At 43.7% G+C, this 20785-nt stretch overlaps 1 protein-coding gene across 4 annotated transcripts in view; it reads right to left on the minus strand.

The window, feature by feature from the left end:
• Positions 1-20785, minus strand: part of LOC119171723 (uncharacterized) — a 57073-nt gene that overhangs the window by 29782 nt on the left and 6506 nt on the right. For all 4 annotated transcript variants that reach the window (XM_037422538.2, XM_075892315.1, XM_075892317.1 and 1 more), the window contains exons 2-4: positions 13930-14192; positions 10876-11068; positions 6263-6612 (exon numbers count right to left, since the gene is read on the minus strand). In XM_037422538.2, the coding sequence (XP_037278435.2) occupies positions 6263-6612; positions 10876-11068; positions 13930-14092 (706 nt within the window). In that variant the 5' untranslated portion in view covers positions 14093-14192. The remainder of the gene's footprint in view (positions 1-6262; positions 6613-10875; positions 11069-13929; positions 14193-20785) is intronic.

Here is a 20785-nt window from a genome sequence, read left to right on the forward strand (position 1 = left end):
GCACCATCCAAGTTCCTGGGATGCCGTTTAACGCTGCAGCCCCCACAGCGACGCACCATTATTTTGTCCACTCCAAAGTCCCGCCCTGCTTGAACGTTGGATGACGACTCTGCAGCTAGGACAACTTTCTTTTTATAAGCGGCGCTGTAATGACATCGCCTGTTTGGGGCCATTGAGCTACATCTCATATAGATCACCAGTAGCGTGACTTGAAATGACAAATGGCTCGTCTCAACACCACAATGATGAAAATGAAGGCCTCACGTACCGTATTTACTCGATTCTACCGCCCCCGATTGTAATGCGCACCCGGTTCCCACGACGAAAAAAAAAAACAAAACAGAAAGTAAGACATCGATTGCAACGCGCACCCATTTTTCTCGTTGACCCGCACGATCACACCGCTCGGGAAAACGACTCTTTTCGGGAGCGTCTTCCATTTAAATATGAGGTATGGGGGAAGCTTGTGCCTGTCTGACGTGCAAGGGAGCATTGCCGTCACTCTAGTTTTACCATGGCCCGATGTCAGCACGCGAACTTGCTTCGCCCCCTTCTTCTGGACAGTTGTGGTGCCAGGCATGTCAAAGTAAAGAGGTGTTTGATCAGCATTCCCGATTTGCCCAAGCAGGTAGCCGTTGTTGTGCCGCAAGTTTAGGACGAACCTCAGAAAACTGTGAAGCTTTTTATCGTACTCCTCCGGAAACGTTTGGCATACGCCTGTTCGCCTTCGGAGGGAAAAGCCTTTCTTCTTCATAAAGTTAGTTATGCAGCACCTGCCCGCTTTAAACTGGCTCCGCATTAGCCCTTTTTCTAAGGCTAACAGCATAGCCTGCACTTGGAGCAGTTCTGTCGCCACAGGCCGCTGTGCTGCTCACTGCTCAATCCCATACTCGCCGAGCAGCTCTTCAATTTGCGGAAACCGATCCTGCTGTGGTCCACTGAAGCCTTTGCGTCGACATCTTCTGCTTTTGTTTCCGCCAGTTCCGCACGCACATTTCGGGAACTCCGAACGACTGCGATGCGGCCCGATTTCCGTCCGTTTCAGCACACGCGATGACTTTTCTTTTAAAAGCGGCATCGTGGTGCACTTGTCGAGTTTTTGGACTCGATCCTTCCATGCCGTTGATGCTAATGCACTACAAGATGATGAACTCCTCAGCACACGTACGAAGTGCCGCACATAGAAAACACATAGGCAGAAATGGCGGACGCGCCATGCCGACGCACGTAGTGGGCGGCCATTTTGGAAATGCGGATGGCAATAGAATGACCGTATTAATTTTTTTTTTCGTATTCGATTCTAACGTGCATGCGATTTATGAACTCGCTTAACCGGAAAAAAGGTTCCCGTTAGATTTGAGTAATTACGGTACTCAAGTTACTTAAACCAGGTGTTGGCTCGGCTATTAACAGCTATAATATCATCTAGGTGGCACCACTTTTCTATATGAAAAATGGCCCATTTTCCTATATTCTCCCATCTAAGCTGACCCTGAGGTTGAATACAAAGGAATTCGAAAAAAAAATCTATTGGTCTATGTTCGAATAAATATGATATCAAGAAAACAATAAACAAGGTTTTGTTGCATCAATGCATTTTTATTTTCTTGATGAATATGTAAATGTAGTAGTTGTTTTACATAAAAGAAGTGTGAAGGCTGCAATTTTCATCATTTTCAATTTCGTCCATAATGTGATCAAGGCCAATTACCCTCATTTTAAACGAAAACGTGCTCTGAAACCATTCCTTACGACATACTACCACTACTAACACCACGCCAAGCACGTGATGACTTTTTTTGCGAGCAATATGACCAGCAAATGATTATTCTTCTATCCCAATGTAGCAAGGAAGCTTTATGTCAGCATAAAGACTGCGACGGAAGCTCTTCATTTTTAAAAGCTTCTATTTTTGAGTTTTATCAGATTGCAAAAGTATTGCCCAAATTAAAAACAAAGCTACAAAGTGCGCATCCTCTGAGGGTGAAACAGTGGTCACTCAAGGCATGATAATAGCCTACATGCAGTTTTGAAGGCACACGCATGGCCTGTGTCCAGTGTCGAAATGAATCTGCTAAGCAACACATCTGCTGCTAAATAAACCTGCCGTGCCAATGCACAATCATGAATGGCAATTACACAGCTCTGAAAGAATGGGAGACGAAAACAAAACTACCATTTGAGGCAGCTTCGACCCCAGTTACTATCGTTGCGATCACCGATAGTGCCTATGCAGCTCGTGTGTGTCAAAGTTGGCTACAGCTGCTAAAGGTTGTCAATAATGTGATAGCATTAATATTATAAATGGCAACCACACTTTTTAAATGCCATGCCTGCCAAGCTTAAAAATTTTGAATCCGGGAGATTTCTGCAACAGGGGTGGGGGGTGGGGTAGACGCACTGAAGTATTCTAATTTTTTTTCGCTCCCAAAGAAAAGAAAAATGGCAGCATATCCACGGAGTGAATGATGGAGAGTGGGGCGAAGCATCCGTCCGTCCATGCGTCCGTCTGTGTGACCGTCCATGCGTCTGTTTGTGCGCCCGCCCCTGCGTTCTTTCGTGCATCCGCCCCTGCGTCCGTTCATGCATCCATCCATGCATCTGTTTGTGTGTCCGTTCGTTCATCTATTCAACACTCCAAGTCCCACCATCTCGCATCTTTTTATCATATATTCCCCATATAGAAGCACCGCCATCCAGCGGACATTCCAAGGACTAAACGAGAGGTGGCACACGCACACTTTCTTACGGCCTGCGCTTTGGGTCCACTTCCCACCTTTAACCACCTCGAGTTCATGGTATATTCTAGTTCACTGTAATCATGGCACTGCGACCAAACGCTCGCTAAACCTTTCGAAAACCAAGGAGGTTACGCCCAGCGAGTATAACGTAGCAACCTTTCCCTGTCAGATAGGGCTCAATTTACATGCCAATGGCTGCTAATGAGAAATGAGAGACAGGAGAATTCGGCTTTTACTTTCTTACGGCTTGCGCTTCGTATCTACTTCTCATTTTTAACCACCTTGAGTTCATTCATGGTATATACAAGTTCATTGTATTCATGGCACTGCGGCTCAACGCTCGCTAAACCTTTCTAAAGCTAAGGAGGTTACACCCAGCGAGTATAATGTAGCATCCCTTTCTTGTCCGATAGTGCTCAATGTACATGCCAATGGCTGCTAATGGGGATCGCAGCGTGCGCGTTGACTAAAAGCTGAATGCTCATGTCTCTCATTCCCCATTAGCAGCCATTGGCATGTACATTGAGCACTATTTTTTATTGTTAAACAACGCACAGAAGAAATCTCTCACTGGCACCACCTTGGAGGTCAAGTGTTATACCTATTTCGGGTATGTGCCACTGGTGGTTACATAGGAGGGACGCCCAAGCCACGCCATAAGGAGCTTCGCTCCTAAAAAAAAACATCCCGCAAAAACAAGAAGGAAAGGGGGGTCCCAGTCACAGGCGCCAACAGCGGTGTTGCGGCGTTAAAATGAATGGCTTGGGGTGGCCGAACACACGAGGTAGGTTTCCCACCAAGGTGAGAGTTTCAACAAACAGCGCAAATACTCCCAAAATTTTCGCGTCATCAAATCAACAAGCAATAAATTTTATTTCCGTCAAAACAACTTGTGTGTCTTCCTGGGACACACGTGAACGGATGGGACAGCACAGCTGGCTGCCATGAAAGTGCGAGTCAGAGCTTTGGCTTTGCTCGCTACTAAATTCTTTGGACAAGAAAACCAAAAGGCTCCTAGCCTTTTTTTTTTATTTTCATGTCTTTACTGCCTTTAATTTACCGCTGCATTAGCCACGTGTCCTTGGAGCTCGTAGATCACTATTGTGTCGCGAGACCGTGGTTTTGTGCGCGGCGGTTCCAGCAAACTGTATCCATTTTCAATCCGCGTGCAGTGGCTGTGCACGGGCGTTCAAAACAAAGTCGTTTTATGCTTTCTATATTCGCATTTGCCACGGTCTTGTCCACAGTTTGTGGAGAGCAGCGCTGCTTTAACTGGTCGAGCATTGAACGAGCACAAACTTTCAGAGTACTGTTAGTGTCATCGCCATACATGATTGTGTCAAGTACGACCGTGGTTTCGTCCACAGCGGCTATCAAAACAACCACATGCACTGTAAAACACGCTGGGCGCACGCATGCTTCTTAAGCTTCGAGCACGTTGCTCTCGATCCGCCTTCGTTCACTGGTTTCGGTACTAAAGTTCATATTACACGCCGTGGTTTGTAAAAGTGTTCGAAACATTTAAATTATGGCCCAATAGACACAGTGGAATTTGGCTGAGGAATTTCACAAATTTGCATCGGCCGCAGTTTCGCATCACTAAGACTAGTGTATGTTTAGATGAACGCCTCCTAAATTCGTTTATAATAAAATGCGGTGGGGTCGCAAAATGCCTGGAGTGGACTGACCTGCATTTTTGTCAATTAGGCCAAATCACACACAAAAACATTGATTTCCAGGAGAATTTCATGACAAGCGCACAAACTGAAGAACTGGTCAAAATATGGGAGTCTCCTCCTGGACAATCCGGGAGACCTGGCAGGTAAGGAATGGGCACAGTAATTCCAGTATGCCATTTCAACTCTGTTACGTCACACATTTGCGACCCTTCATGCTTGGTGCATTCAGCAGATCACCTGAATAAACCAAGTTGTGGTCAATTAAGGCCTAATAAAGGAGCATTTCATGCAATTAACCAATGCATAAGCCTTCTGGGACCAAAGAACACGTCCAAACTGTCCGTTTTTACATATTAACAAAAGTCAAAATAATCAATTTTTACTGTACATACTATAATTTAGTCTGTAGTTATGTCACATTTCATTTGAAACGCGTCAATAGGTCTCAAAGGGACACTAAAGCCAACTATCAAGTTGATGTTAACTGTTGAAATGGTGGTCCAGAAACCTCGTAGTGTTACTTTCGTGCCAAGGAAGGGCCTATTTTGAAATAAAATCACGCTTTAGTGCTCCGCATCGGGTTAGCACACTTCAATTTACACGCCTGAAGAAGCGGGCCGACCCGACCGTCTCACGTCACTGTTGCCGTGCACAACGTTGCCCGGCTTTACTGCACTAGTAGCAGCAGCCCGAAAGAAGCGGGAGCCACAGCAGCAACAATGGCCATTGATCAATTTCCCTTTATTGGCTTAGAGACTGTAGACGCTTCTGTTTCAACTGTGCCCCGCCAGATGGCACCACCTGTCCTGTGTAACCACGCGAAAATTGATCTACTTGCACCATTCCTCATAGTAACGTCCGGCAGTTCTTTCTTCCATGAATCAAACAGAAACGAACGAGCAGCATTTTATTGCGTCTTTTGATGCAGAAAAGATTCTTTATTTAGTGCAGTTAGATCGATTACTACTGATTGATTATAGGCGATTCGCCTGATGTCATCGAGATCATTTTGAAAATGTTCTACTGCGGCGCTTGTGTTCTTGTGCATTTACCTTAATTTCTCGGTAAGTAGGGCACTGTTGTTGAAATATTGTTGTTTTAGATGTTAACATACATTGAGCTTTCACTCTGACGTAAATTGTTATTTGACTTTAGTGTCCCTTTAAAGGCAAACTCCAGCGAATTTTGAAGGTCAATGGATCTCAATGAAATTCTCTGGGCACATTCATTTGCACGTTTACGCCATTCATGCTAAATTGCAAGCTTTGGAGTTTTGCACATTCTTATCAAATGAATATTATAGCTTGCCACGAAACGCTCACGTCACTTGCCAGAATTAATGGCAACATCGTGCATGTGACGTTGAGTTTTGCCTGGCAGAAGTGACGAAACTGATGAGCCACTGCAGTGTCTGCTTGTCTGTTATGGATTGTGTTGGTTTGGCCGGCACTTCCTTGGTTGAAGGTGTGATATTTTTTTGCGTGTTGGTGGGCGTGTGATAGGTGGCAAGTGGTGTGCATCGTGAGCCACATACGATTCACCATATGTTCACCATAACAGCGTAACCGTTTTAGCCGATTGCGGCGGACAGCGTGGACAGGTGGTGTCATCTGGCGGGTATTATGAGCAATCAGGCAGGTTCGGGCAAATGATTATGTCAAACGTAGCACAGTCGGTTTCACGTTTTTTCGGTAATTGAGAGGTATTTTCATTTCAGCTATCGGGAGCGTGACAAGAGTATATCAAGAACACAAAAGCACCGTAATCCTGACACGGTCGAAAAATCGCTGGAGTCGGCCTTTAAGTGAAGGATTGGAAACACTGTGAAGTAGACGAACGCACCTTTTCTCGCAGGCCTGGCCAGTGGAGATGCCACCGTGGCTGCTGCCGTTGGCAAGGGGGGCTTGGAGCTGGGCAAACTTGGGCAGGCAGTGCTGCTGCTGGTAATGGTGGTGGTGGTGGTTGTGGCTGTGGTTGTGAGTGCAGCAACTGCGGGTGCAGCGCCACCATTTTGAGGCACCCTGCACCTGCTGCTGCTGGCAGTGGGTGACCAGGGCTGAGAGACAGCTGCCGCATCGAAGTTAAACGTCTTCTCAAGGCTGAGAGGGCAGTCCAGGCCACACTTGCAGACACCGTCGGTCTGCAGGTACCTAGCCACCTCGTCCAGAGTCCGCAGCTGGTGGTTGCTTGGGCTGTCCGAGGCAAGAAATCGCCATAGATGACACAAAAGCACTGTTATTTACCATCCTCAAAGAAAGAAAGATATGGCGAGCATATTGACTATGATAGAGAAACAGCCGGCTAACCCATCAAGAGCTGAGGCATCACACAGAACTGCAATTCAGACCATAACCACTGACAGAGTAGGAACTGGTTACAATGCATTTTTTTCAGACTCCCAATTACACTTCACAGAACTCCTTGTATATGCTTATTGTACAGTCCCTGAAAGTGAAGGACTTGTTCTATTGCAGCTGACGGAAAATTTTCGTAGATACAAGGCAGTGTGGACGCCTCTCAGTATCTATGGAACCCAGCAGAGGAAAGAGCAACCACGGTGTTACGAGGAGCAGGGGACGCGAAGTGAACAAACAGAAAAAGTGGGAAGAAAAGAAGAACAAGTGTGGGGGAGCGCAGTAGGACAGCGTGGGCACGAAGTGTCAGGAGGTGTTAGCAACTGCCAGGGTAATACAGCCGCCTTTGCTCCCTTTGCTCCAGAGGCTTGTTATTCATTTAGTGCGCTGTGACAGTGCCTTCGTCTGCAAGTGCAAGTTACTGCTGTTTGGGTCTTCGATTTTCAGTGCTGAGAGTACAGTCAAATGACGATTTTCCAGACTCCCTAAGTGTAGAGGGTGCTACAATTATGCCCTTTTATTAGGCTGCCACCAGAGTGTGCTAAAGCTGATACTTTGTTTCACACTTGCTGCTCACGCTATTTAGGTCACCAGTGTGACATTTTTTTACACCTGATCTCCATATTGCCTTGAGCAAGCTTTTCGCGACGGCACGATAGGTTGCAATCTGCACGCTAGGCATAATGCACCTTAGCTGCCTGGTCAGTAGTTGCTGTGTGCCATCATAGTAGGTTGGTGCCGAGTCAAAGAAACATTCTGCTGATGCTGGATACAGGAGGGCCGACTTAAATTTTGAACAAGAACGAGGGCATGCATCTGCAACAATAGGGTGGTGGTCCCTGGTTGCCACTCTTTTTGCCACTGCGCACATCCCTGAAAAATTGACAACATATGGAACTTTAACGACCGTTCAATGTATAATTCCTTAGCAGTGTGGTACTGTGACAAAGTATGAATAAATGAGGAGGTCCGAGAAATTATCAGGAGGCTTTCGGCTACGACACTTACAGCCACATACAGCCTTTCAAAAACGCTGCTTTGGTTTGAGCGTGGCAAGTTGTTCAGCTCTGCTCCTAAGGAAAAGTCCATTAACAGGAATTCCACGAGCACGAGTGTCCTCTAGCCATATCAGAAAAACAGACTCGACATTCGGGTTTGCTGCTTAGTGCATTCGAAAGCGCTTTTCTTGCAATTAGCTGAACTCGCATTTTTTGGCGACACCCGCTTGTTTTTCACTATTATTGGCACAATAATTAGCCTGAATTTTTCTTACAGTGAAATCTACTTCCTCTTGCGCTCAGTCATTTCACGAAAGTGCGCAGCCGAGCTGCCAAGCACAGCCGCTGGTCGCACAAACACGAGCCGCTTATAAATGTCACTAGATTGGCTTGGCTCAACCATACCATGAACTAGTTCGTTACCGACAATGTTGCACAATACTTGCACTTTTTCTCGCGGAAAACCTACAAAAAGTTAGGGGTGCGAGAATTATGTGGGGAAATTTTCCAGAAAACATACAGAGTTAAAAATAAAACAGAGTGGCCGGAAATCGGGATTCTCATGCCAGCAACTTACTGCGAGCCTTGAGAAGCACTAATTAAGACTTGCGCAAATAAAACCTCATGTTCAACAGAAGGCAAGATTTATTCGAGACACGGAAGTGGCAAGCAAATAGTAGAGAATTAGAATAACATACGCAAAGCTTGTGGGCGTTGCGGGCGTAGCGTTAACCTTGGGCTTATGGCTATTTAATATGGAATCATCTGCAGCTGCCTTTTGAAGAAATAAAGTTCACCATCCATCTAAGTTTTAGGCACATGGAAGGCCCAGCACGTCTTGGTGGCGTTCAGCTGCTGTCGCCAATAACTAACACAAAACTCGACTCCGAAGGCCCTACCGGCAGCAATGATGCCATTCTTTAGTACATGATCAATCACTTTCAACTCGAAAGCAGCCATGTAGCTTTCATATCACCCCATAGCGTAATAACATAAGGGACATAACATACAAAACACGTCGCAAGAAGCACTTGCCCCTTTGGCTTGTCTTGGATTAGATTGAGGCTCCGTGCGATAATAGTACGCTTCATGCTTATGAGATGGTGTTAGATGGTGTGCGCCATCATCATCAATGGCTGGAACGAGCAGACGACATTACTGCTGCATTTATTGGGCGTGCAATAATTACTGTGGAAAAAAAAAAGTACCGTATCTTTGTTGGGTGATGTGGAGGGTGCAAGAAGTATGCGAGCGTGAGGACTACGCGAGTAAATACGGCAGTTGTGTCTCGGCTAAGTGAAAAAACATATATTGGGCATCGGCCCCGCATAATTCCGCTTTTACAAAAGCCCAGTCTAAAAAATTCTCATCCTAAATTTAGTCTGTTCTATAGCAGATAGTCAGCTATAGCGGGGTCCATTGTGAGTGGAGTGGATGTTATTTAAAATACATGGTGACCAAACAAATCTACGCATGTGGTCCGTTTTAACCGGATCCATTGTAATGGGCATAGACTGTAATACGTTCTCGTGATCCACGCAGGTGAGCTACACTGTCGAATTAAAATGTTAATGTAATGTGAGAGGGGCCTTGGTGCTGCTAAGTTCAGAACTCTCAGACCAACTTTGAACTGTCCAGTGAGCCGTTGATGCTGCTTGAGAGCAACAGCTACCACCAGCCAATTGGAGGCCCAATTTAAGCAAATACCGTAATTACTCGAATCTAACGCGCACCTTTTTTTCCGGTTAAGCGAGTTTATAAATCGCATGCGCGTTAGAATCGAATACCAAAAAAAAATGAATACGGTCATTCTTTTGCCATCGGCATTTCCAAAATGGCCGCCCCCTACGTGCGTCGGCATGACGCGTCGGCAATGTCCGCCTATGTGTTTCCCATGAGCGGCATTTCGTACGTGCACTGCGGAGTTCGTCATCTTGTAGTGCATTAGCATCGACGTTATGGAAGGGCCGACTTTAAAAACTCGACGAGTGCACCACGATGCCGCTTTTAAGAGAGAAGTCATCGCGTGTGCCGAAACAGACGGAAATCGGGCCGCATCGCGGTCGTTCGGAGTTCCCGAAACGTGCATGCGGAACTGGCGGAAACAAAAGCAGAAGATTGTCGACAGCAAAGATTCACGCAAAGGCTTCAGTGGATCACAGCAGGGTCGGTTTCCGCAAATTGAAGAGCTGCTCGGCGAGTATGTGATTGAGCAGTGAGCGGCACAGTGGCCCGTGACGACAGAACTGCTCCAAGTGCAGGCTATGCAGTTAGCCTTAGAAAAAGGGCTAATGCGGAGCCAGTTTAAAGCGAGCAGGTGCTGGCTAACTAACTTTATGAAGAGGAAAGGCTTTTCCCTCCGAAGGCGAACGGGCTTCACAGTTTTCAGAGGTTCGTCCTAAACTTGCGGCACAACAACGGCTACCTGCTTGGGCAAATCGAGAATGCCGATCAGACGCCTCTTTACTTCGACATGCCTGTCACCACAACCGTCGAGAAGAAGGGGGCGAAGCAAGTTCACGTGCTGACATTGGGCCATGGTAAAATTAGAGTGACGGCAATGCTCTGTTGCACATCAGATAGGCACAAGCTTCCCCCGTACCTCATATTTAAACGGAAGACGCTCCCGAAAGGAGTCGTTTTTCTGAGTGGTGTGATCGTGCGGGCTAACGAGAAAAATAGATGGCCGTTGCAATTCATGTCTTACTTTTTTTTTTTTTCGTCATGGAAACCGGGTGTGCGTTACAATCGAGGGTGCTGTAGAATAGAGTAAATACGGTATGCATTCCTGTCTGCACAAATAAGAAAGCATTTATTCCAAGCTGATCAAAATAAGTGGCTGAGAAAGCCTGCCAGAAACTCCTTATTGTCGGGATAGGCTTTGCTGATGTGATGGCACTCGCTCCCTGCTTAGAACATGCGCTGCAACTTTTTTAACAATCGTAGCTGGTGATTGAAGCTTTTGTAACTATGCTGCTGAATAAATTAAGCATTAATGCGCACAACTAGCCTGCTCCATACTGCTGAGTGAAATTGAAACGATGGTCATACGACAAAGCAGGCAGCAATGATAGTCTTTACTGCGGCTGGCCACCACGCTTACCTGTAGTAGACAATCCTCTCTTCGACAAGAGACCGTCGCCAGCCAGGGGGCACATGTACAGCACTGGGCATATAACCAGGTTTCCCACTGCCTGGGGTGACTTCTTCCATCGTAGCAGTACTGCTGCGAGAGCTTGCATGTGTTTCATCCTTGGAGCCCTGCAGCAGCTCAGGTGCTGGATCATGTGTTGGGCCTGCATTAAGTGACAAACATGTTTCAGTGAATCAGGAATGCAAAACCATTAAATGTAGCACATACTGATCTAAACCAACCGCAAAGCACTGCTTCTGTGTAGGAGTGAAAATGCCAGTAGTTTGCCTGTAGAGCTATGCACATCTGTTGCTGACTACAGTAGGTCTTCAGTAGCTCAAATGCAAGAAAAACCCAGAATGTCGAATGAAATATCCGGGGTATGAATGCCTCATAATACTAGTAGTCCTCATAAATATGACTTGAGGCAACATGCAAACTTGTGCAGTAATGTTTATAATTTCTTAAGGCTGCAGCAGTGTCATAGACAGCTCTGAATGAATGCCAATAGTTTTTAAACAACAGCTATCATAATCTTAAAAGGCGTGTACGTATGTGTGCAACTAAGGGATAAAATGTGCAGTGTCCCGTGACAGCTGGTGGCTCCTTCACAATCTTGCAATGCCTTTCTGCATAACAGAAGTGAACTGTGGCAAAAGTGATTTGAAGTCATTTGACAGGAGACAGACCCCTGCCAGACCATCTCATTTCTTTTTGCCTTTACTTTATCAGTCAAGATACTATTGTTACTGTAGACAGTTTGGCTACTTTCTCTACTTTATAGGCACGCAATCCACTTTGTGACAGTGACGTAAATATGCAGATTTTCTGCTAGAAGTGGAAAGGCCGCTGATACTTTGTCACAGACAGGCAAATAGTATAAAATAACCTAATTTATACAACCGAGCAGTTTGAATTAAGTGATTTTATAACCGATTGAATATATAAAGTGCCAAGCAAGAATTTTAAAATTATTAGAATCATTGAAAGTTTGAACTATAGTTTCAATTGTCGATGGTGTACAGATTTAAGAGTGAAAGAAGAGTAATATTTTTCCAAGGGGCTCATTTATATGTCAGACCCACATTTGTTCCCAAGATCTCAAGGTATTGAAATAATCTACCTGCATCATTAGTAACCATCACTGAGCAAACTATATTTAATAATGCACTAATCACAGGGGTATAACCGGGTACATGGGTTCGGGAGCAGTCCTGGAAGCAGGCAAAAGTGCCCCTTGTAGCAAGATTGGAGCAACCAGAAAGGCCTTTTCAAGCAAGTTTCAAGCAGTCAAATGGAACTCCAGAGCAGATGTCACCCTGTTACACAGCACATGTGAAGCAACATTTGCCCGATGCTGCACTTTTTGAAACAAGAACGAGTTTTTGCTGTCTCTGTTGCCGTCATATGCCTTGTACACTCCAAATTGCGTCCAGCCACAACTGCACAAAAGGCGAGGCTGTTAAACCACTCTAATCAAGACGACATAATGAACTGTACCAACAGGTATAATCACATGCTTAATGATCACATTGACTAATTAATAATAAACTTCATCAATGGGTATAATTACATGCTTAATGATATTCATTGAATAATAAGTGAACTGATGGTATATTCAATTTTCATTGCCTGTGCGATTAAAAAAAAAAAAGGTCATTTATACTGAAGCCAATGAAATTATTGCTGTTTACGTAGGATTTTAGGCTTATTTGAAATACATAATCTGTTTTATAGTAAGTCGAATATAGTACTATGAAAATATAGCTCTTTTTAAACAGACTTTTTCTACCGCAAAGCTTTTACATTTATGAGTAAATAATGCCTTATATTGCTCCACATTGACTATGCAATGCAAGTAACTATAGAAGAGGTCTGTATATTACACTTAAATCAACAAGAAAAATTGTAATGTGACAAGTTCTAATTGCTCAGCACATACACATTGCTTACTTTAGATTCATAACAACAATATTAACGATACCATGCTTTAAAGGAGAAAATTGCACTCTTCACATGTTAAGAAATATGCGGCAAAATTTGGCTATCAGAAGTACTTTTAAAAACATGATGTCCAAACTCCAGAAATTGCCTAAAATTGCATATCGATAAAAACGCATTTTAAACGTAGAAATGAAAGCTTATCTATGTGGCAATGATAAGTCTTTTTTTTTTATTCTGATTCCTTGTATCGTGAGATCATGGTAATAAGTTATTTTGAGCATGTTGCCTTGGTGGACTCCTCATACTAAATGCAATGACAAGTACCCAAGGGACAATTTGCAGGGGAATCTAGACAATGAGCTTTTTTAAGTGTATAGCCACATTGTGCTTTTAAAAGGCAATCTTGGTCCACTTCAACTACAACCTTGGTTTTCTTTTCTTTTTGTCATAAATGTAGAGAAACTAAACTTAGAAAGCAATTTATAAAAAAAAAGGAGATAATTTTTCCTTCATGAAATGTACTCCGTGTGTGTAATATTTACTATTATGCTGCTTCCTTCTATGCACTGTAGCTTGTGTCATGACAAAGAACGACACAGAGATTCGGGCACGCAGCCAGGAAGAACGAGGCAGAGGAAGACCAGAATAGAACAGCTGGCCCAGGATCGGGTGTCTCTGTGTCTCTTATTCCTTATGCTTGCTACAAATAATACTGTATTAATTTGGCTCTTACACTGCATTTCTGCCCCTCCCTCTACAATGAACAAAATGTACCCCGAGAGCCCCATAAATAAATAAATAAATAAATAAATAAATAAATAAATAAACAGAACTAGACAGACAATGAGGTCAAGAATATCCCAGAGGTAAAATCACCCACAAGGGAAAAGGCGATTTTTCACCAACTTCAGCTCATTTCGATTGACACCCCAATTATACCCTACAGTTAAAGGCAACAATCAATGTCCTCTATAGTTTTTGCTGACCTAATTGTCAGTTCAATTGATTTGGTTGTGTCTGCTAAATGCATGAAACACTGAGAGAGCCCTTTGCAGGAGTCATGCCCGTGTGAACACACACCTGCAGTGATGGTGGTGTGGCTAGCTGCTGCTGCATGACTGCTGCTGTGCTGCTGCTGTGGCCAGGCGGCAGCGTCCTCCTCCGTGGCGCTGGGGGTTCCCTCCTCGAGGGGGCAGGGGGGCAGGGATGCCGCTCTCAACTGGTGGGGGCCGTCTGCCGCCATCGAGGGGGCCACTGGGCCATGCTGCCAGCTCGGGGCCCCTTTAGCCCCCACGAGCTCCTGTGCCCCGCAGGGGCATCACTCCCGCCCGACACTCCAGTGCCTGCGTGCCAGAAACACCAGGTGAGCTTGACCCCTCAACAGAAAGCACACTCCATATTATGCTTAGGGCTCACTCAATCTTCCGACAATTTTCCTGAGCCCAACTCCCCCCAACTCTCACAATTTTTTTTTTTTGCAACCGGACTCACTCTGACTCATACTAACAAAAAAATTACTCACCTGGACTCTCTCAGACTCGATCCGAGTCTGAGTGGGTTGACTCACAATTCCATTAGCCTAGAATTAGCTTTTTCCACCATTGTGTCAATGCTCTTGAATACCAATTACGTAATGGGTGCTCTTTTTGGTGCCTTTTAATATAGCACCTTCAAATATGAGTTACGTGCGATTGCAAACTAGTAAGGACATTTTTCTTGAAAGAGATATTTATCAAGAATTTCTCTGAAAGAGTTGGGTGGGAGAAGTCAAGGCACCCTCCTACGTAATTATCAACTATGATAAATATTGAATTGGTGAATGAACGATACTTTTGTGAAATATGTAAGGGTAGATGCAAGTACAAACGTGATTCTATTATTGATTGATTGATTTGTGGGGTTTAAAGTCGCAAAATTACCAGATGATTACGAGAGACGCCATAGTGGAGGGCTCCGGAAATCTCGACCACCTGGTGCTCTCTAACGTGCACCCAAACTTGATTCTAGGTAAGGTTGATAGTAACGCTAAAGATGTGTAAGTAGCACTACAAGTCTGCAGAAAACAAAAAGTGAAACTCACTAAGACTCACCTCACTTAAAAAATATATCTCGTGCTTTGTACTCGCCTGGACAGACTCACCAAACTTTTGGTGAGGTAAACTCACGCTCACGAAAATTTTCTTCAACCAGACTTACTCGGAGTCAAGACTCGCCAACATATTGCTCAACCAGACTCACTGAAACTCAGACTCCCAGCTTGTTCTGAGTCTGAGTGGGTCCCAGTAAGTAGACTCATGAGTTTGCCAACCTATGCTCTAGAGTGCCGAATACACAGCATACAAAAAGCTTACTTTTACATGACAAATGCTAAGTCAGACATTGTATGTTCATGCATCAATGCCCCCCCATCACTAAGAATGTACAATTTCACAGACTAGGCCGCTACAGACTTCAGACTAAGGAACTTTAGTCTGTAAAATGCCTCCACTTTATGTACCATCACCTTGCAAACAATAAATTTCAAACATGCAACAGACTTTAAAACAACAATCTTATGAGGTGAATTTCATGGTCGTAAGGCAATAGGACTGCTAATGCCTACGAACATTTAAAAAAAAAGGAAATGTTAGAGAACACCAGAGATACGCAGCATTGTTGAGTGGTAACACCGACACAAGCACCTGATAAGCTTCTCATTGACATAGTTCCTGTACTGGCATTGGAGGTGTGCAAAAACTCTTTAACAGTTTCGAACTGCATTTCAAATTCCCAATATCGCTTTCTAATTTCAAAAAGGCACTGGGCACATAACTGATACAGTGCATATTCAAGAGTTTGACGAATGCTCAGTTTGCCGCAACCCCCGCCCAATCTCAAGATCATGACCACTTGTTATACCAATCATAAATATCTTCGGCTCTGCAACATTTCAAGCAAAGCAAACAGTAATCTGTTTAAACACGCAAGTGTTTTATGTTGGGGTCCACCAAAACTCCCCTGACATCCCTTCTGTCATCGAAGTGACGTGGTTAAAAAGCACACAAACAGATGTCAAAGAAAAACCACAAGAAAAAGTTTCACTGAGTTGACGAATAACCTGGAAATCAAATCCATAATTTCTCAATCTACAAGCCAGGCAGGCACTTTGCACCAGCGCACTAACAACATGCCCTCCCGACTTTTCAAACACACCTTACATTTCTTAAGCGCCCTTTTTGTGGTGGTCTTTGTTGGGGGGGCGGTGTCCCCGTCTCAAAGCAGCGAGAACTACATCAGGAAGAGTGCCGACAAGGAGTGCATTGGTAGTTTCAGTGCAACAGACCTGTCAATGCAATGCACCATATGTGAGGATGCAGTAAGCTCTTTGACTTTCACGTCATGTTGCCTGAAGACTAATCACCAGAAAGGAGCAGCTTGCGCATGCACCAATGGTATTGCTCCACCGCACCAACTAATAAAACTGCTGCAATAAGCATCAGAGAAAGGCAATGACATCGACTGCCAATTTTCATGCAGAGAATGCTTCAATATACGGAGAGACAGGGAACATGTTCCCCCGTTCACAGCTTAATCTATAAGCTCTGCACACCTGAACTCCTGTATATGCATGAGCACAAGCATAGGTAATCCTATTATGCGAGCACATATCATAGCGTTTGTCTTGTCGGATGATGCGTTGATCAGTGCTTATTGAGTACCAGTGTCCATTATGTGCTTGTTGTATTTTTGTGGGATTCACCGCAAGCTGTGACTGAGTGCATGTTGGCTACTTAAGCTATCACAAGGGTTAAGTCGAGGTCTTCAATATTATTTGGAATAAAGATGTGCCACTAGGCATGAACGTGGGTGTGTCCACATCTAATAGTGTTATAGCTACCAAATACAAACAGACATTTTGCATGCTCTCGTACATCAATTTACACTAAACAATCAACTACTCCTGTGAAGACATGGTCCCCTTTCGTAATTCCTATATTGGAGAGATCAACCAAGTTTTGCAAGCTTCCATAAACAAAACATTTCACATGCAAAGTATTCTACATCCATGATAGTCGACACCACACTTTGCAGCAACTTAACAAAAGTAAGCCTATCAATCACTTTGACGTGTGTCCTAATATATTCCATTTCCCTGGTTTCCAAAATGTGTTGTAAATTAGCCCCACAATGTGTTTAGATGTTTTTTGTCCTCACCCGATTGTGCGCTTAGAATTTATTGGTCAAGTCATACCAACATGTCTAAACCACCACAATTGTGAAAATTTTTCATTGCTTACATTCCTTCAAAATTTGTGTTACACTGCAAAGTCCATGAGCTAGCACTATAGATTTATCTCCCCAAAGTGATCAATACAATCCAGTAATCACAAGTGCCTGTGTGCATGCCTCTATTTATTATTAGCGCATCCTACACCATCAAAATGGGTATTATGGCAGGGGAGTCTGAATGATTTCACACACTTGTAGATTAACACAATGAACTACATTCACATAGCTGTCACTGCACATTCATCCAAAACTGTACTATGTATATAGCTTGCAGCGGACTGTGCTGGCTAAAAACAAATGGACATGACATCTGTAATGCCTACTGCACCATACTCGATACAATGAATGCAAGGCTGCTTTATGTAAAACAGGTTATTACATATTTAACATATTACACAAAGTTACACATTATTCAATGTAATTAATTATTTGAGTTAATAATAGTTAAGTCATGCCCTAAGTAAAATGTCTAAAATGAAATCTACAAGAGAATAGGAACTATGTTGAATGTTTTCTCAATTTTACTTAATAAATAACTGCTTGTGGGCATCACAGGGTTCTCATTAAAATTGTGTCAAACAAAGGAAAAACGAGAGATTATTTTATTTTTATTTTATTTACAAATACTGCTGTCTCACAGTTCGAGACATTGCAGGAGTGGGTCCATAACAGTGAATACACACTAAACTAACAAAACACATGGTTTGGTTGTTCATTCAAAAAACTATTGGTAGGCAACTTTCGGAGAGAAACATCCAGATTATTCCACAATTCCACTGTGAAAGGAAAAAATGAAAACTTAAAACAATCTAGAAATGGCATGAAGGGTGTGATGTTAATGGGGTTTGACCTGCGAGTGTTTGCAACGGAGTTGGCAAAGGAAAAGGGCATGTCAATGGTGATTATCTTGTTCACGATTTTATGTAAAGTGCCGATACGCTCGCAAGTACGTCTGTGTTCAAGTGATTTGAGTGATAGACGTACAGCGTGTGACGAAGGCGAAAAATTGTGATCATAACGGTGATATATGAATCTTATTGCTTTTTTTTGAACACCTTCCAAGTGTGCTATGTCGCATGCGCAGTGAGGTGACCAGACAACGGAGGCGTATTCAAGGACAGGCCGTATCAGGGATTTGTATGCTGTTAGTTTGCATTCGTGAGTTGCATCTTTTAACGTTCGCTTCAAGAAGCCCAATTTTTGGAGCGCTTTTGAGCAGATTAGGTTTATATGTTTATGCCATTTTAAGTTCGGTGAGAATGTTACGCCAAGATACTTGTATTCGTTGACATGCCTCATGTTCTGGCCATAGGAAAAATGTAGGGGTTCCTTCTTGTTTGTGAATGTCATGCTTACCGTTTTGTTAAGGTTTAGTGCCATTTGCCACGTTGAGCTCCAGGTACGGAAAGAAGAAAAAACATTATTTAACTGTATTTGGTCACGGGAGGTAATAATACAAGAATAGAGGACACAGTCGTCGGCGTATAGACGGAGTTTGACCTTTGTATTTTTTGTTATTTCGACAACATCGTTGAGATAAATTAGGAAAAGAAGAGGCCCAAGGACCGAGCCCTGCGGCACACCTGATGTGACAGGGAGGGATGACGAATGCGAATTGTTAAACGCGACAAACTGCTGCCTTAAATGTAGGTAATCTGAAAGCCAAGATAACAAGCGAATGCCGTGAGTGCCGCGCAGAAAGGCTTTTAATTTGAGGAGGAGTTTATTGTGGCAAACAGTGTCAAACGCTTTCGAGAAGTCAATAAAAATGGCGTCCACTTGACCGCGATCGTTTAAAGTCGAAGCGATGTCATGCGTAAACCCCAGCAACTGCGTGACTGTTGAAAATCCTGCACGAAAGCCATGTTGATTTTGGGAGAGGAGGTTGTTTTCAGTTAAATATGTGACTACATGTTTGTGAATAATGTGTTCAAGAATTTTACAGCAGTTGCAGATTAATGAAATAGGTCGATAGTTTGGAATTACTTGTTTGTCGCCAGATTTGAACACCGGAACAACTTTTGCATTTTTCCAGATCTGCGGTACAATTCCTGTTTCAAGGGATCTCTGAAAAATGACAGTTAAATACCTCGCATTCCATTCAGCGTAACGTTTTAAAAATGTGTTAGGGATGTTATCAGCGCCGGCACTCTTATTTGTGTCGATGTTCAGTAGGAGATTGACAACTCCAGCGTAACTAATCTGTAGTTCTGGGAAGGCAGGCAATGTACTGTCAAGACCGAAAGCGGGACTGGTGCCATCATCTGTACTAAACACTGATTTGAAATAACCATTGAACGCTTCCGAGATAGTTAAAGAATCCGAAGAGGGCTGCTCGTTCACAATAAGTAAGGAAGATGTCGGGCCTGCAGGATTAAGAGTTTTCCAGAATTTAGATGGGTCGTTTTTCATAAAGGTTGTTAACGAACTTTCATAGTAGAATTTGCGGGCAGCATGCATTTTTTCTCTTAGCTCTGTTTTCAGAGAGTTCAATAAGTGCTGGTTATTTAGGAGAGTGTGACGATGCCTTCGAAATCGCTTTATTCGCCGAGTAAGCTGAATAATTTCCCTGTTTAGCCAAGGATGCCGAGGGTTTCGTTTTAGGCACTTCTGTGGGACATGTGTGTGTATGCAGTGTTCAACAATCTTATAAAACTGATCAACTAACAAGTCCACATGACATTGGTTGCTATTGAACAAGAAATCATCAAAAGACGCTGCTAAAACTGCAAGAATTGAATTGTCGTCCGCGTGGGTAAAATCCAGAACCGTTTTGTACGTCGGAAGTTTGGGTTCACAGGCAACATTCAAGCTAAGAAGGACTGCCTTGTGGTCAGATACCCCATTCACTGATTCACATTCAAATCCATTCTGCTGTACAGCCTCATTCAAGAATACAAGGTCTAAAATTGCATTTTCCCGCGTAGGAACATCGACTACTTCTTGTTTTCTTGCGACCAGGCTGAAGGGACCAACTACTATTTTTATGGTTCCCATTTTTTTTTAACGCAAAGGAAATCTTACCCATCAGCGAGTCTGACCCCGGAATAGTAAAGTGGAAAATGCTGCAAAACATTCATAATCAGTTTTTCCTATCTGCAGCGAATATGAAGTGGTATGACCACACGCTGCAAACAGTGAGCATGCGCACAGTTCATGTTTGAGTGCGGTGATTTACTGCTCATGCTTGCACTCTGCGCTACGGCTCGACTTGGTTTGCTGGTGGCCGTGACGGTGCAGCCGCTTTTCACCAAGCTACTCTTGGATAATAACAGAAATACTCTAATTTCGGCGACTGGCACACACCACAGCATCAGACTAGGCGACCACCTTCACTAAAATGGTAGACTCCATATTCAATAATCCAGCTTCAAGGCATTCCCACAAAGCTCAGCAACAAAACGATTTTTGATAATTTTAAGCATCATTTCAAAACATAAATCCTCGTCACAACATGAAATAAAATGCTGAAATATGTCATTATATTTTATGCTCTTTTCATTTATACTATGATCTAATCACACGTTCCGTCCAGTTGTCAATCCCTTTAAGTACTGCCGACCCTAACTTTCTCTCCTGCGATCCTGTCCTGCTTATCAATTATCACCGGCTCGCTCCTCCACTCATAACTTACACCATTTGAATGAAATGAAGCCCAGTGTTGCAT

Source organism: Rhipicephalus microplus, chromosome 4 (assembly GCF_043290135.1).
Source record: "Rhipicephalus microplus isolate Deutch F79 chromosome 4, USDA_Rmic, whole genome shotgun sequence".
In the NCBI taxonomy this organism is placed as follows: Eukaryota; Metazoa; Arthropoda; class Arachnida; order Ixodida; family Ixodidae; genus Rhipicephalus; species Rhipicephalus microplus.